Source organism: Perca flavescens, chromosome 7, assembly GCF_004354835.1.
Source record: "Perca flavescens isolate YP-PL-M2 chromosome 7, PFLA_1.0, whole genome shotgun sequence".
NCBI classification, from domain to species: Eukaryota; Metazoa; Chordata; class Actinopteri; order Perciformes; family Percidae; genus Perca; species Perca flavescens.
The window spans coordinates 26,918,910-26,936,102 of NC_041337.1; the positions used below are offsets into that span (position 1 = coordinate 26,918,910).

Sequence of the window (17,193 nt, forward strand, 5' to 3'; positions counted from 1 at the left end):
GACTCCTCTCCAGTGTCCTTTGGTGTCCCACAGGACTCAGTTCTGGGGGCCCTGCTATTCTCGTTATATTTGCTGCCTTTGGGACAGATCATGAACAGATACAATATTGCTTAGCAGTTATATGCAGATGATATCCAGCTACATTTTTCATTTAAACCCAGTGAGGCCTCTAGGTTGTCTATGTTTCTTGACTGTCTCAACGCTATTAGGGACTCCTTAGCAGTAAATTCAGTACAGCTCAATACTGATAAAATAAAGGTTCTGATTGTTTTTCAAGAAAAGGTCATCCCCACAATCATACAATGTATTGGGCCTGTTTTCTCTGCTGTCCGGTCAAACCTGTGCAATTTAGGGGTGATGTTCAATAAATCAACATTGTTTGACACATGTAAAGCAGCTAACCCAATCTTGTTTTTTTCACCTGAGAAATATTTTTTAACTGAAATCTGTAGTTTCTACTGTTGAACTAGAGACGCTCATACATGTATTTATCTCTTCCCGCATTGACTACTGTAACTCACTATTCTCTGCACTCAGTATGTCTGCCCTAGATCGCCTTCAATCCATTCAAAAGGCTGGCACAAGGCTACTTAGAAGGTCATCTAGATGGTCTCACATCATCCCTGTACTCAAGTAAATGCACTGGCAACCTGTCAAATATAGGATTCAGTTTAAGATCCTCACACTAACAGTAGATCATTGCACGGTCAGTCACCTGCATATCTGGCTGAGCTACTGGAACCTTATTTGACAGCGCGCCCTCTGAGGTCTAATTTGTCAAATTTACTAACTGTTCCTCGCACCTGGCTTAGGGCCCGTGGTGGCCTTCGAGTCAGTAGCACCGAGACTTTGGAACGCTCTGCCTCCTCCAATACGATCTGCTGTCTCTGTTGACTCTTTTAAAAATCAATTAAATATCTACTTTTTTAAACAGGTGTTTGGTTGACCTGTCCCCACTTTATTTTATTTGTATATGTATTACTTTAGTCAGGATCCTGCTGTGAATGACTGCCTTTGTGCCACTCTGGTGGCCATTTTGTAGATTGTGTTGAGTTTTGTGCTTGTTGCTGTTTCCCATATGCTCTGTGGTTACCTGTCTGTCATGTGTCTTTGTCTCCGCCCATCCCCTTATATGGAGTTTCCCTCCATTTCTGCTCTCACCTGTTCCCTATTATTGTCTTTTCTAGTCCCCTGTCTTCCTGTTAATTGGTCTGTGTATTTCTAGTCCTGGTGTTCCTCTGTCCTTTGTTGGTTCATCTCTCTGTTTGTCCTGTGAGAGTCCTGTTCGTTTGTTCGTTTTTTAGTTGTAAGTTTGTAAGTTGTAGAGTCAAAATAAAGCGTGTTTGTTTGCACTTCTGCCTGGAAGAGTCTTGCATTTGGGTCCTCCAGCTAAAACCGTGACAACTTTTATGATTTTTTAAGTTTTTAAATATGTTTCATGTTATATGTTTTATGTAAAGCACTTTGTGATTTTAATCTGTATACATATACATATATACAATACATTTTACTTACTTACTTTAACTGAAGGTCTCCGATTCATCTCCGAAACTGTATTGCAGATAGAGATTTGTAAGCCCAGATCAAATCTTGAGAGCAAGCAAAGACAGAACTGTTTGCATAATAATTGATCTCACAAGAGGAATTAAGTCTCTAGAATTGAGTGGCAGTAGATATTTTATGTTTGCTATATTCAAAACAGTGTGATCTCAGATTTGGAAGCCTGCATGCCTTGCATGCACGTCTAACTGAGATCAGAGCAAACCCAACTTAATTTTACCATAAGTGGTGTTTCATCCTTTTAGATCTTCAAAGTAAAGTGGTCTATCAGCCTTTTGATTTTTCTTAAAGACTTTGTTACTGTGAAATAGAGACAATGTTGACAGCCATTATAGTTGTGTCCTGGTAAAACGTGTTGGCTAAAAAAGTTGGTAAGGGCCTTTTTATATTCTCAAGTGCTTGTTATCCGTCAAAGGAAAGTTAATTCTAATGACTGACAACCAGAAAACCATGCTGCTGTGCTTGTTGTTTTATTTACCTTCTTTGGTAGTCTGCCTAAGAGTCCACACATATATTATTTAATATGAGCATCAGTCAAAACTGCAGTGGAGCTGTATGCCCATGTTCCTTTCTGAAACTTAAAAGCTGCTCTTAAAACACTCGTCATTGTCAACACTACATGGCTGTCATATAATTCTTAAAACTGCAGTGCAAAAATATGCATTATGTAGTAGCCACCAAATGTGAATAGAACAATATCTCCACTTCTGTGAAAGAAGTATGACAGCAAGATTGTTCAAATAATATTGACACACATCATCAGAGTTTTGATGTTTTGCTGTAGACTGCTTTCATACGTGGTTATGAGTGTAAGTGTGCTTTAGCTCTGTTGAACTGAATAATGAACTGAGAGTGCTTATTGATTCACTGTAGGAGAAGCCAATGGGCCAGAATGTAAAATAGAACACACAGCATAGTCAGTAATACTGTAACAGCCTCGGCGTCAGTTTCATCACTTCAGTCTACTGCAATAGATATACTGTACAATATGGCCTTGTTTGCAGCACTTTATATAGGGCTCTAACAGGCTTTTTCGTGGTAGAGAAGGGTATCAATAAGGAAGGAAATTAGCCAAAAAAGAAAAAATTCTGATGGAAGGGCATTTGAAATGTATAATTACTACCAGATTTACCCAACCAGGTGGAATGCTTTCATACACTTCCAGGTCACAGTGGTGAGCTGGATGGCAGCTTCAGCCAGCCATCCTGACAGCTGGACCAACAACTTCAAACAACTGGCTCTAACCAAACATAATCCTCCATTGCCCACTGGTGTTGATGATAGTATGCACAGATTGCTAATTATGTCTTTAGTAAAGTGTGTACGCATATTATTTATTATAGCTATTCAACAATTAAACATGAAGCACATTTTAAGTTCATCAAATAGAATTTGAAGAAGTCCACAGCTATTCAAACCATGTTTCAGAGGAGGGTTGTTTACATTTTCTTTTTCTTTGTGGCTATAAACCGCATCAAATCCTCTCTCTTTAGAGGGTTGAGGACTGATCATCTCTTTGTATTTTCAACCATTTACTTCATGACAATTTCCAGTGAATATTTGCCTACAGCATCCGACCCATCATGTTCACTGGGGACTGGAAGCAGCTGGGTCATGTTCCAGTATATATAGTTAGAAAATTTGGCATAGAAAAACTGGTATGAACCCTTTCAGCTTTCGTATTCTACCAGCTGCAGGCCGAAATGACAACTTGGCACAAAAGATATCTCATGATCTACATACATGCAAACTAGCTACTGCATGATTGCATTTAGATTTACATTTTTCCAACTCTTAACGGGATGATACCATTACCAAAACCTAATAATGAGGTTGTTTAGTAGCCTTCATAATCTGTAACTGTAGCTTCTTCATAATTATGCTCATAGTTGCATATTTCCTGCTTTTTGTTTATCTTTTGAATCTTGAGAATCCTTCTTGTTTCTCTGGCTGGCTGCCTGCTATATTCATATCGATCGGCTCTCCTCTTGTGTCTTTTCGGAGGGCAGAGAGTTGTGAAACTCTTTGAGCAGCATTAGGGTTGGTGTTAACTGGTGTGCTGTTTGAATTCAACACATTCCTCATGTTGTTTTAAAACTTTATACTATAAACTTTTTGTTTCTGCTCTGTTTTACACTGCAATATATTAATGAAATAATTCACAAACATTTTGTTCCACACTGCAGTGTTTTCAAATGGGACAATAGCATTTTTTTTTTCTGTGCCGATTCAAAAACAATTCTTGATTAAAAAAACAATTCACAGTAAATGTAGTTACTTTTCTCATGTGATTGCAGTAGACATACAATTTAAAAGAAAAGAACCACATCAAATTAAATGTAGTTTGATATCACTTTATATGTCTTCATACAAAAATAAAAACTTTTGCAACTAAAAACTGCAAAGTGCCAAGCTTTGGCCAGCCTTCAAATACATTTAATTCAGGTATAAAATAAAACTGTTAAATAAAAAGAGCTTTTCGTTCAGAGTTCGGTGGGAGTCTAGAGCGTTGAAAGAGCGCGTTGGTTGACTGGCATGTTAGGTGCTTTAGGTTGTTGTTGTTCCCCTCAAGGTTATAAAAGCCGAAATGTGCCCAAACTCTCGCCTTCAATGATGATGGAGCAGGTTGAATAATTCTTTCTGTGAGGTTTGCCATTGTTTGCGCCGACTAAACTACTTCTGCTGCACTTGTTCTTCTTTTGATTATTACATGAGTGCCCAGGCGTCAGTGTGAATTCGCGAGGCGCCATTACAAAAAAAAACACATATCAATCGATTTTTAGAATTCTATGAATCGATTTGGAATCGGTAGAGCTTGAATCGCGATACAAATGTGAATAGATTTTTTTGCACACCCCTACAAACCATATGTGCAAACTGAGCATTAGATTGACTTTTGACCTCAGCTCATTCTTCTGCTTATCTATTCCAGTCTCAAGAGATTCATCATACATATTTAAAGTTGCTGATCTTTTGTTGAATGCAGCGTATTTCCTCCCGCAGATGCATGTACTGTACGTTCTTTGGAGCTTTAAATACACAGCGTTTCCTTTGAGTCTTGTTTTATGTTATTGCTGTACACATATGTGTAAGGCCATGAAAATACAAAATCAAACGCTAGTTTTACATTGTGTTACTGATCAGAAATATGTCTATCAAATATTTTACTCTGAGCAACTTGTCTTAACTGTGTAATATCCAGATGAATAAACATAGAAACAGCATTCTGTTTTCCATATGTGGTAGATAAAAATTACATTTAGACTGTATAAATAAATGCAGATTTTTTATTCATTGTGATCTGTGTTTCAGCTTTGAGCCTCCTGGTTCTTTATCTACTGGGATGTCTTGTGACATGCAGGCTGTTTTTCAACCTATGGTTAGTAACATCCTCCCTCCTTTTATACATCTACAGTGCATGTGACTGCAGTCTCAGATCTGCATTCAAAAGGTGGTTTTTACCCCTTTTGAGTCTGCAGAATGTACCAAAAACATAGTTTGGTCAATTTGGAATGAAGCATGGTACAGACTTTTAGTTTCAGTACATAAAGGCATGTCTGTACAACTGTTAACATACAGGAATAGTTATAATATTGTATATTATTTGTTGCCGGGTTGGCTCAGTGGTAGAGCAGACAACATATATTGAGAGGTTTATGCCTCGACACAGAGGTCCAGGGTTCAAATCCGACCTGTGACAATTTCCTGCATGTCTTCCCCCTCTTTCTCACCTAGCTGTCCTATCAAATAAGGTGGAAAAAGCCCAAAAAATAATCTTAAAAAAAAAAATTCTATACTCCTCTGCTTTATTTGATTTACGTTTCATATAGCTTTGCGATGCACCGTTTAATGTATTCCATTTTGAATATGCAGTTAGTGGCAAATTTTTTGTTGTGTTGGTTGTGGTACTCTACCACATTGGATTTAAATTGAAATCATGTCTCTGAGGTTAAAGTGCTGGCTTTCAGCTTTAATTTGAGGGTTTTCACATCCGCATCAGATGAACAGTGTCAGAATTACACAATGGAAACTTTGCTGAATGTGCCTTTGTACAGTACAGGCCAAACGTTTGGACACACCTTCTCATTCAATGCGTTTCCTTTATTTTCATGACTATTTACATTGTAGATTCTCACTGAAGGCATCAAAACTATGAATGAACACATATGGAATTATGTACTTAACAAAAAAGTGTGAAATAACAGAAAACATGTCTTATATTTTAGATTCTTCAAAGTAGCCACCCTTTGCTTTTTTTGATAACTCTGCAAACCCTTGGTGTTCTCTCAATGAGCTTCATGAGGTAGTCACCTGAAACGGTTTTCACTTCACAGGTGTGCTTTGTCAGGGTTAATTAGTGGAATTTTTTCCCTTATTAATAAAAAAAGCAAAGGGTGGCTACTTTGAAGAATCTAAAATATAAGACATGTTTTCAGTTATTTCACACTTTTTTGTTAAGTACATAATTCCATATGTGTTCATTCATAGTTTTGATGCCTTCAGTGAGAATCTACAATGTAAATAGTCATGAAAATAAAAAGGAAACGCATTGAATGAGAAGGTGTGTCCAAACTTTTGGCCTGTATTGTATATCATATAGTCTTTAACTAATCTGCTTATTATATTATAATATATTGCCATTATGAGCTGTGCAAATAACAAGAGGTACAGAGGCCTGAAATATTCCCTGCAGCACCCCAGGGGTTGGTTAACAAATAAGATAAAAGATGATAGTCAGATGCAAAAAAATTACATACATGTGCTTGCGAAAAGCTAAAAGAATGAACAGAAATACAGGAACCATAGATATGTGAAGACAGATTTCTACTCTTTCTTATCAGCCAAGTCATAAATTATTCTCTCGCTGACATTCAACTTGTTTGTTTTAGAATCAAATTTCTACAGTTTAATCAAATGTCAAAGCTTTATTCTGAATACAATGTCAGGTGGTTTATTGAAACATTTTGCCATTATCCGATGTCTTCAGATAAACGAGGACCTGGAAGGAGAGGTCCAGTTTGCATCAGCAGTGGGTCCCTTCTCTGTGCCCGTCAGATGCACCATAAAGAGATGTGATGTGAGTCGTGGGCTGTATTCAAACTAGAGAAAATTGGTGTACATTCCAAATGACCACCAGTGTAATTTTCATGCCTTGCTATTTTCATATTGTTGTGTCTGTCTTGTTTCTTGCTATACATGCTGTTGTTTGGGAGCGTATGAGAATATATACTAAATGGATTTTGTTGGCCCATATAGTTGCATATTAGGTTGCTGTAGTAATAATGACGTAGGAATAATAGGAACAATAATTATCAAATAAATATGTAATCACCACACCACAGAAGAACAACTGACTGGCTATCTATCCCAATACAACAGTCTACTTATACTCTGCATCTTATTTAATCAATTGATGTTTGTGATCTGCTGATGCTAATTACTGCACTGTGTGTGAATGTATCTTCTCTCTCTCTCTAGCTGGAGGTCGACAGCCAGTTCATTGACTTTGGTTCGCACGTGGTGGGCCAGACTATTTCATGGACTATCACCTTGACAAACAAGGGTGCACTGGCCACCCTCTTCAGCTTGGACACATGTCTCAGTCCAGAAACTAGCCATGTCCAGATGGCATCCCAGGACTCTGCCATCACCTGCCAGGTCAGACTGTCGATCTGGACCTCAAGAGTTGATGTTTCTTTGATGGCCTGATGGAGCAAATTTATAGCTATGAATTAGAAATTAGAGAATTTAAAATTAGATTTTTATGTGTATTCAATTCACATTATCAGGTATAAAGACAATAATATGTATAAAATCCAGTGTGTGTGTTGTTGGCTGACAGGAGACAAGTACAACATCTGTCGACCAGAGCAGCTCTGTATCCCTGGGCACGGGAGAACTCCAACCAAAGCAAGAGAATCAGGAGCTCTCTGAGGCCTTGCAGCAAGAGCACTCAGGTAAAGCTGTTGTACATGAGCACAACAGTATTAACAATTATTAAATGCCGATTTTTAACCTGAATTAGAGTTCTACATGGTCTTAAAACTGAAACCTGAACCTGTGCTTGCATCTTTAAAATCCAACCCATCTGAACCTAGTCTATATCCACGATGTTCCTCTTTTCGGCGAGATGTCCGTTACCTTACGCTTTCTTTGTGTTGTAATTTTAAACTCCGGTTGATTTATGAGGACTATGGTTAACTGCTCCTCAGATCTCTGCAGGATAAATCCAGACAGCTAGCTAGACTATCTGTCCAATCTGAGTTTTCTGTTGCACGACTAAAACAACTTTTGCACGTACACATGTTCCACCAAAACAAGTTCCTTCCCGAGGCTATTTTGCAGCGGCACCGTGGCTCCGTCTAGTGCTTAGCGCCGCCCAAGATGATTGTGATTGGTTTAAAGAAATGCCAATAACCCAAAGCATAATCATGCCTTAGTCACAAGATGTTAAGAAAAGATACACTGACAGTGAATATTTTTATGAATATTGTCATTAAAAACTTCAGGCTGTCATGTTGATAAAAATATAATCTGAACAGTATTTTGTTACCTACTAAACAGATCGCCGAGTGCAGTTGTGTATGAACTTCATTTGTGGAAGACAGTGTTTCCTCAAACAGCCTCTTAAATAATGGAAGTTAGGGCTGACAAAATCTTCTCATTGTGGAGGATTTCTCTCATCATTCTATTCATTAGGACACTTGGTCCTGGTAAGCACAAAACAAATGAGCGTGCACACAGAAAGCGGAGGGATCACCTTGTTCTTACAGCTGATGACAAGGAGACATTTTTTCTTTAATGTTCTCTCAGATCAGAAGTCTTCATCACTGCACTCAGCACTTTCCTCCACTGATGCTCTGATAAAATGTTCAGTGTTTTGCCTCTGCTCTGCTGGTTTGGAAAATACTGTCTATTTTTTTGTATTCACCATTGTTGGGAAAGGCTGTCTGATCTAGGCTGCTGGCAGTAGTTGATATTTTGTGCCTTTTATTTGCTTTTTATGTCATTCATATCTCTTGAACTAATGGCCAGATTGCAGATTAGCATTATGTTTCTAGGCCAAATTGTCAGGATTCTGATGAGCTACTGTATCTGCTTATCCGTTGCTCATATTACACACTATTTGAAAGTGCGCATTCATACTGCACGTAGGAAGATAGCTGCTGATTTTGGTGACCCTCATGAGTTTTCCCTTAGTACCACCATGAGGCCAAATTTTGGCTTATAAAACTATTCTCTCATCTACCGAGTTCACAGTGTTTTCTTGTGTGTGTGTGTGTGTGTGTGTGTGTGTGTGTGTGTGTGTGTGTGTGTGTGTGTGTGTGTGTGTGTGTGTGTGTGTGTGTGTGTGTGTGTGTGTGTGTGTGTGTGTGTGTGTGTGTGTGTGTGTGTGTGTGTGTGTGTGTGTGTGTGTGTGTGTGTGTGTGTGTGTGTGTGTGTGTGTGTGTGTGTGTGTTGCAGAATCAGAGGCTTCAGCTACAGGTCCAGAAAGGATTCCTGAGACTTGCGTGTCCCCTGATGTGGATGCCCAAATGGACCAGAGCCACTCAGACTACGATGACATAAGGCTAGGAGATGTAAGTATTGAGTCTTATTGCAAATACTTTTGTTTTCTTACAGTAACACAATTATTTTGGTGGTCCCGTGGTTTTTCATCTACCATTACATTATTATTGTCCAATGCATTCCCATCAGCCTCAGCTGTACTGTGTTTGTGTTAAGTGCTAATTAGCAAATGTTAGCATGCTTACATGCTAAAGTAAGGCCGTGATCAAGGCAAACATTCTACCTGCTTAACATAAGCATGTTAGCATTGTCATTGTGAGCATGTTAGCATGCCTGAGTACAGCCCCACAGGGTGCTATGCTAGCATAGCTGTAGACTCTCAGACTTGTTGAGATAAATTATGGACTAAGTGTAAAGTGTGTGAGTGGAAGATTTTGACCTGAAGGTAGCACTAGACATATTGTCAGGGAATCATTTACTATTCATCCTCTTGGGACCATGAATAGTTGTTGAGATATTTTGGTCAGGATCAAGGTGTTAATCACCGACATCACCACCCCTACTGCTAGCTCTTGGTATAAAAATTGTCATATTTGAAGATATTGACACAATGAGTTGCTATCGACATGACCCAAAAATATCAGTATCAGCCTGTGCAACTGGACTAGCAGAGAGAAACCTGCTGTGTTTCTGAAGAGACATACTGTTATATGTGTCTGTAGAAGACAATCTGCCTCTCTATCTTGTTTTTAGCACAGATGCTGTGTGTGCCTTGTGGCCCATATGAAGTTCTGGAGTTGTTCAGGGTTCATTACGTCTCTCTGGTGGGGGGCTAATGGTGCAACGCCTCTCCCCCTGCGCTTGTCATGGCTGTGTGTGTTGCATGTCCCTGCGTGCCCGCGGCTCGATTATTGTCATTTTGACTGATACTTTCACATTGTTTGGTTGAAGGCTGGCGTCTTAAATGGCAACTGATCCATCAAGCTATCGTGGTCTCACAACATTGATTTGGTTGCTGCGCGAATGGCTTCCTCCTCTCTTTTTGTTTTTTATCATTGCTCTCACCACCTTGATACTTTGTAGCTCATCAGACATATCTCCACACAGCTTTTTACTGTAGTTTGATTGCATGCCTTTTTGAAGTTTCTCGTCTGAGAGATTTCAGCTTCCACTACGTTGATAGACATAGTTTTGTGTTAATGAAGTAAAGCGGTTAAACTAAACTGTACTGTGTGCACTAAATCAGCTTTAGAATTCAAACGTCTGATGTTTATTTAAGTTAACTGGTCATTTGACATTTGTTTTGTAGAATTATTTTAGACTATGTCTTAAAGACTATGACATAAAATATTTTATATTAAAAAAATAAAATTTTGCTTGCTTGTTGATGTACTCTTCCTCAGGTTAAAGAGGGGGAGATTGGACCTTTTGAAAGCATTCAACTGGAGGTTGTATTCACTCCAACCATTCCAGGAGAGGCCAAACTAGACTTCCACATCAAATTCTCTGACTTAACCAGCAAACCAGTAAGACACAACATGTTCATCATTTTCTAAATATCATAGGTAGAATACAAGATAAGGGTAGTGGTTCTGAGTAGTTTATAGAGCCATAGATATCTAATCATGTAAGTGTTATTTTATGTGAACCATTTGTGATTAAAGGCATGTTACAAACAGATACCCATCCAGGTGAGGGGTGTAGCAGTCAGCGTCCCTGTATGGGTGGTTCAGCCCAGCATTGACCTGAAGATCTGCATGTTTGACCGCCTCTATCAAGACAGTATCATGGTCCAAAGCAGGTGGGTCCCAGAGCCTGAGATGGCTTGACAGATTTGTCATGTATGTAAACACACTTAATACAGCAATGTTCTTGCGCACCCTGCGTTTTCTTCTTTGCAATCAAAACTCAGAATGTAATACACACGAGAGATGAGAGGGGCCTAAGTAATCTCAGTGAATCAACACATTGCACCAATTGTATCACTGATTTAATTCTGTACAAACTGTACTGTTTAACCTAAAATGTTGCACTACTGTTACTACTTCTTCTATTTGTTGAGGAAGTGAAACCAGAAATCTCTACAGTACAGTAATAACATGTTTGTCAAAAACAGCATGAATTGTTTAGTCTTAAAAGCTTGAAGTAAATTAGGATGCAAAAAACACAAGAAAACAAACAATTAACTGCCAACCTTGTATACGTTGCTCATTTTTTATCGTACTATCAATGGAGAAATACACCAGAGACATTTGAACAGTCCCTCTGCCCCTACACTATAATTGAATAAAACTGGTTTTCTATCTCTTGATGATGTCCAATTGGTTTACACTTGGCCATTTACACATGTTTAGTCTAACTACCTTGTTTGAACAGGCAACGCATTAAATTAAGGGACACGAGAAGTCATTTAATACCTTATTAGTGTCACTTTAAGTTATCATCTGTAACAGTTGGAGACAACATTGGATCAAGGACAAACATAATGTGTGTGTGCCAAGAAACTGTATAAAGCCTTATTGGAATGTCATCCGTTTTCAAAGTGATGTGCATGTTGCAATTAAAAAGACAAGGCATCAGTACTGTTAAAGGACAATTCACACAGAACATGTGACCTCAGGGTACCCCTTTATTTTACTGGTCCCTTCATTTCCAAAACATTTCCTAAAAATTAATCAAAATCCTTACTTACTTTTTAGGATGTTTCTTAGACAAGTATATTAATTTGGTACTGATTATAAAGAAATTTGAATTGTATTATTTACTTATTATTGTTCATTTATTTGAGTTTTTAAGAATTAACCAGTGTGAAGTGATATAGTCGTTGCATAATAGAAGTGCACTGTTTGTTCAAAATCAAACTTCATATTTTTTGTGTTGAACTATATTTTTGTGTTCAACTGTACACTAGTTATATATCAGTTACTTTCGAGTAAAATATTAGGAAAGGTTATTAGTGGAAAGGTGCTCATAAAAGAAAGTGACATCTTTGTAATCAGTTTCAGTGTTTATGAGTTGTAATTGTGCTAAATATGAGTTTGTGTTAACCTGCATGAACAATGCCAGCAAAGCCACAAGAAAAATCAGAATTGTGGGATCTCCATTTGGGATGAGCTGTGTTTTCATGTACAATGTGAGCAGATGGCCCACAACAGCACACACACACACACACACACACATACACATACAACAGTCGTTTCCCAAAGGAAACAGCACAGTATTCACGAGCAGTTCATTTGTGCAGGACTAGCTTTAGCTTTTACAAGGCAATTTCCTTAAATGAGACCAAAACATTTTTAGGCGCACACAGGTTGCAAGAGCAAGTGACATCACAGATTCAGACCAGTCTAAGGTAGTCAGTCTCCAGATCAAATTCAGCGTTTCTATACAGACAGTTGGGGAAATGAGGCAAATTATGTCCTTTTAAAGAAACAAAATAGCTGCTGTTTTTGTGGAGGCATCTTTTACTATTTCTGGATGCATCTTGTCACAAAAAATCTGTGTAATGTGTGACTGCATATACCAAACAAACGGATGGTATTGGCAAGTCTTGAACCAACACATCTCATGGGAAAAGTCAAAAACTACAAGATGGTGAACTGTACAAGATGTATTTAGTGTATTATATAATATTTTTTTGTCTATCCATATAGTTCTGGATATGTCAGAAAAAATACTTAGGATTTTCAAAGTCAAAGGATAGTCTTTATTCAATTTATGTTTAATTGTATAATCACATATTGTTGCACATTTCTATTATTTTGTCCCTTGGGACTGACTCCACCCCGATTTGTGATGTCAGAGTACCTATTAGTGCCTCTCTGACATCATGCTGGCATTTAATGGATAGAAAAGGCCAATCCTTTCCTCCCTAAAATATATTTTTTTAAATACTGTTATAGGCAAATGCTTTAACATTAAGTCATGGAATGTTGAAAACTCTACAGCCCAATTTTCACAGACCAAGAAGTCAACAATTTGTGGGCAAAATAAAAGCATGTCTGAATAGGCCAAGTCAGTATGTTAATACAACAGAGTGCATATTAAACAGATTATTGTAAAATCATTGTCAGTATTGTCTAATGCACACCTGGTAGAAAGGTACTGTACGTAGGAGAGTCATGCAAAAAAGGATAGTGAACTCCCACACACTGTCAGCACTTTTCAGAAGTTTACTAAAAAAAAAAGGCAGTCATAGACCATCAGGCATTCAACTCACTACACGAAACACCATCTTTATACTCAAGCCACAACCTGTAACAACCAATCAAAATGTATTGATAAGATTATTATAATGCACTTCATATTACGATTTAAATAATGTATTTAATAGGCTGCATAAAACCCTTCAGCCCAACGAGATGACTGCAGAAGTGAGTGGTGCATGTCATTTTTCCATTTTATTTGTTGTCATGCTCAGAAACATCATTGGAAATGAGTTTGGAAAGTGGCATGGACTGCTGAAGTAGCATGCTAGCTTATCTGCTGAATAGAATACTAAAACTCCCTCACATACCCGGTCTCTGCCAAAACAGACATTTTCACAGAAAACCAGCTCATGGAAATCCCTTAAAAATGACAGTGCCAGCTTACTTTTTTAGCTGGCCCAACATAAAACTCTCCTAACTACGCGCAGAGCCAAGTATTGAGATATTCAACAAATGTGCAGACATAATAAAATAGAGATGCATTAGCTGATAAATGTTTCTAATCAAAGGAGGATGCAAGGGACCTAACCGTAAGCTCACATACCCCACAATCCTCTTTGCTCCAGTACAGTAGCACAGGACTAAAATTAATCCTTCACAATTATGGATGTGATATACATTATGATGCACACAAAAGGTTAAGGATTCGCCAGGGACAGTAACATTTACAGGAGTGTGGTCCACCACCCAGTCAGTCATTGTGTCACATCAAGTGGGGGGAGGGAGTGCATGTGTGTGGGTGGGGGATTTGTGACAACTGCCATCTGGTGCGCTGGCACACCAGCACGTGACAAGATGACGATGACAGCATCAGTGTGAATGCCAGCTTTTTAAGAAGAAAAAAAGAAATGTTAATGCTTGCACCAGCAAACCATGCAATATGTCACTCTGCCTCCAAGACAGTAATTTGAACACAAATAGCTTGGCAGGCATTTTGGGGAAACAATAAGAGAGCTGCTGCTTTCATCATACAATTTGTCACTTTTTCCTTTTAAGTAGATGAGTAGATATCCCACAATCCTCCTTAGTTTTTTGACAGTTTTTTTAAGAGAGCAGCACAAAGCATAATTGAATATGTCTCTCTTGTCTGTGAGCCAGTGATTTGAATATTACTCCCTCTAATTGAAAGATTTTTAAGAGACTTTAAAATGGGCAATGTTTGACTTTTGTCTGTGAGCCAATAATTAGAATATTCTGCAGACAGTTGGCAGAATCTTCAAGTTTTTGTTTATTTCACTCAGCCTGGACTTTCAAACCCTCCTCCACTGGCACCTGCTGGGGAGTTGAGCATTCCTGCCCAAACTCAGGCCACAAATAACACAACCAATGTGCTTTTTTTTCTCCTTCACAAAGCCTTCTGTCTTCAATCTATCTCTGTTTACTGTAATTCTAATATGCCTACTGTGCCTTCGACCAATCTGTGTCCTGTGTTGTTTGGCAAGAGGAATGTTAGTTTGTTGTTGATGTTAGTTGTTTCTTTTTCTTTATTTTGGGGGTAATAGAACCATTGTTGCTAATGAAAAATCTTGTTATCCAGCTCGTTATTTTGAAATATATTATATGGTATAAAGCAGACAGTGCTGAATTATGGGGATGGTTGCCTAGAAACCTTGCTGTGAAGTCTTGGTGTCCCATAAGGCTTTGGAGTACATGTGGAGTAAGCAAGCACAGCCACCTGGCTCTTTCAAGAAAGGGCAGAGGCACTGCTGTAGCTGTGGGCACCCAGTGATTCAGCTCCGCATGTGGACATAAGCAATCTCTCTGCAACAGGACCTGACGAAATTGCTACTAAACCTCAGTGATTATTATGAATGTCATTATCAGTGTTGCTCTGACAAAAGCTTTTTTAGGAATATTAAAGAGGCAGTAAAATGGAGAGAAAGGGGTATGACATGCAGCAAAGGTTCCAATCTCTATCACAGTAAACTGTCTCAAACTATGTACCCAGGAAGGGAATCAAGTCAAGCTAAAGATCCAGTGATAGTCACTTTATTTGAAATAAAGGACTAAAACATATTGGTGGGGTTAGTTATAGCAGGACCCATCTATCTATATTCTATCTATCTATTTTCTTCCATCGCAGTTACTACAGCCAGAGGGCTTCGTCAAAAGTAAACACGTCATCTTGGGACATTTGCTGAAATGACTAATGCTGTTGTTTTTCTTGGGACAACAGTGTCTCCACAAAACAAACTGGAAGAAAAAAAAATGTCTTTAGAGATCTGGCTTCATGCATGGGGGCATTGTCATGTGGAAACAGGAAATGGAGTTCCCCAAACCGTTGGCACAATTTTGTCTAAACTTGTCTAAACTATTATTGTATGCTGTGGTATTAAAATTTTCCTGGATTAGAAGCAAGGGTCCCTAACCCAAACGATAAAAAACAACCCAGGACCAAAAGTAAACAAAAGGGTGTCCACATATAGTACTTATGGCCTATAGTGCATCATTACATGCCAATAATGTAAGCTTAGAAAAACAACATATTAACTCTAAGGAAATCCTCGTAGACATCCATGTTTTAACATGTACATATACAACCAAATGAAACCATTTTTTTAGTATAGTGTTATGGTTACATAATCATCATCATCAGTGTTTTTTTACCCCAAGCAAGCAAATGATGTTAATTGCTGTAAACTGACCTTAATATCATTAAACATTGCTTAAGTAAAAAAATGGTCACAGGCAGCCAGTAAAAAATACATGATCAGCTGAATGCCCCTGTTAATTAAAATGCCTAATTGCGCCAAAATGATTATGTACCTATGAATACTCCTCCGAGAGTGATTTGAAGGTTATCATTGTGCCAGAATAAAGATAGCGACTTAATATCCCCCAAGTGTCCCTGATAGTCCTTGCCTCGGGGAAACAACCATCTGGTTGACCTCGCTGTTGAAAGTGGGTCATTTTAATTTGAGAGGGGAATCGAAAAATGAGTGGGTCCCTCAGTCTATTTGGCCGCAGCTTGCTGATCGCTCACCTTTGTATCTTTGAGGATGAAAGCAGACATTACAAAATGTCACCCCTAGCAAGCTGAGAGTTTTTTCAGCGTGTTTGTACTGTCATCGTTTTCTGAAGGTGTGTGAGTGTGAGCTGTGGTTGAATGTGTTGGAGAATTCCCAAGGTGAGGAGCCATTTATATCCCGAGCTTCAGCTATAACTGAGGCTTGTAGCCACAGGCACAACCATCTGTTGGAGCTCCTGGAAATTGGGTCACCTAAATGATTTGGACTTGGGGTACATCACTCTCTACAATTTCTGTGTCACTCAAACAAAAGTCTTATCTCTGTCCTTGCTGAGTTCCTGATGGGTATGAGGTTTGCCCTGTGAAGTCCACAGGGCATCACACCCGGAATGTATACATTTTTTGTTGTTGCTGCCTGTCATATAAAATTAAAGCTGTTGCGTTGCTGTGGTCTTTTACACAACCTGATAAACTACTTAACTAGTGTCAACATCATTTCCTATGCATTATTGCCTGAGCGTTACTGCCTGTGCATTATTTTTCAACAACAGTACAGATCGCCACTTGGTGTGTTAGCTTTAAGCTAATAAAACCTTATCTTGTGCACAACAGAGCCAGCACAGCCTTGAAGCTGACCTTTGAGGTGTGCCCGGAAATGAGGAAACACATGGAGATCCTTCCAAAGATGGGCTTCATCCAGCCTCAATCAGGCTTTAATGCCCAACTCAAGTTCCTGCCGAGGTAAGGAAGGACACACAGCGGATGCAATGATAATGGAATCACTGGAGCATCCATAATCTTATTTTAGACTGTAAGCTTGTTAAGATTCTATCAACCTTTTAGGAAAGTGCAAACTGTTTCACTCCAAAGGTGACTTGCTATTTGTATTGAGCCAGGCTTGCAGTTTTGTGACTTCCCAGTCATTGCTTCTTCAGCAGAGGAGAAACA

The 17,193-nt window shown here is 38.7% G+C and overlaps 1 protein-coding gene across 5 annotated transcripts in view; it reads left to right on the forward strand.

Annotated features, from left to right (window-relative positions):
- The window catches only part of cfap74 (cilia and flagella associated protein 74), a 60,328-nt gene that overhangs the window by 16,087 nt on the left and 27,048 nt on the right, over positions 1–17,193 (forward strand). For all 5 annotated transcript variants that reach the window (XM_028583853.1, XM_028583852.1, XM_028583855.1 and 2 more), the window contains exons 15-22: positions 4,873–4,939; positions 6,548–6,637; positions 7,039–7,218; positions 7,403–7,517; positions 9,025–9,140; positions 10,473–10,595; positions 10,749–10,870; positions 16,858–16,986. In XM_028583853.1, coding sequence (XP_028439654.1) covers positions 4,873–4,939; positions 6,548–6,637; positions 7,039–7,218; positions 7,403–7,517; positions 9,025–9,140; positions 10,473–10,595; positions 10,749–10,870; positions 16,858–16,986 — 942 coding nt within the window. The remainder of the gene's footprint in view (positions 1–4,872; positions 4,940–6,547; positions 6,638–7,038; positions 7,219–7,402; positions 7,518–9,024; positions 9,141–10,472; positions 10,596–10,748; positions 10,871–16,857; positions 16,987–17,193) is intronic.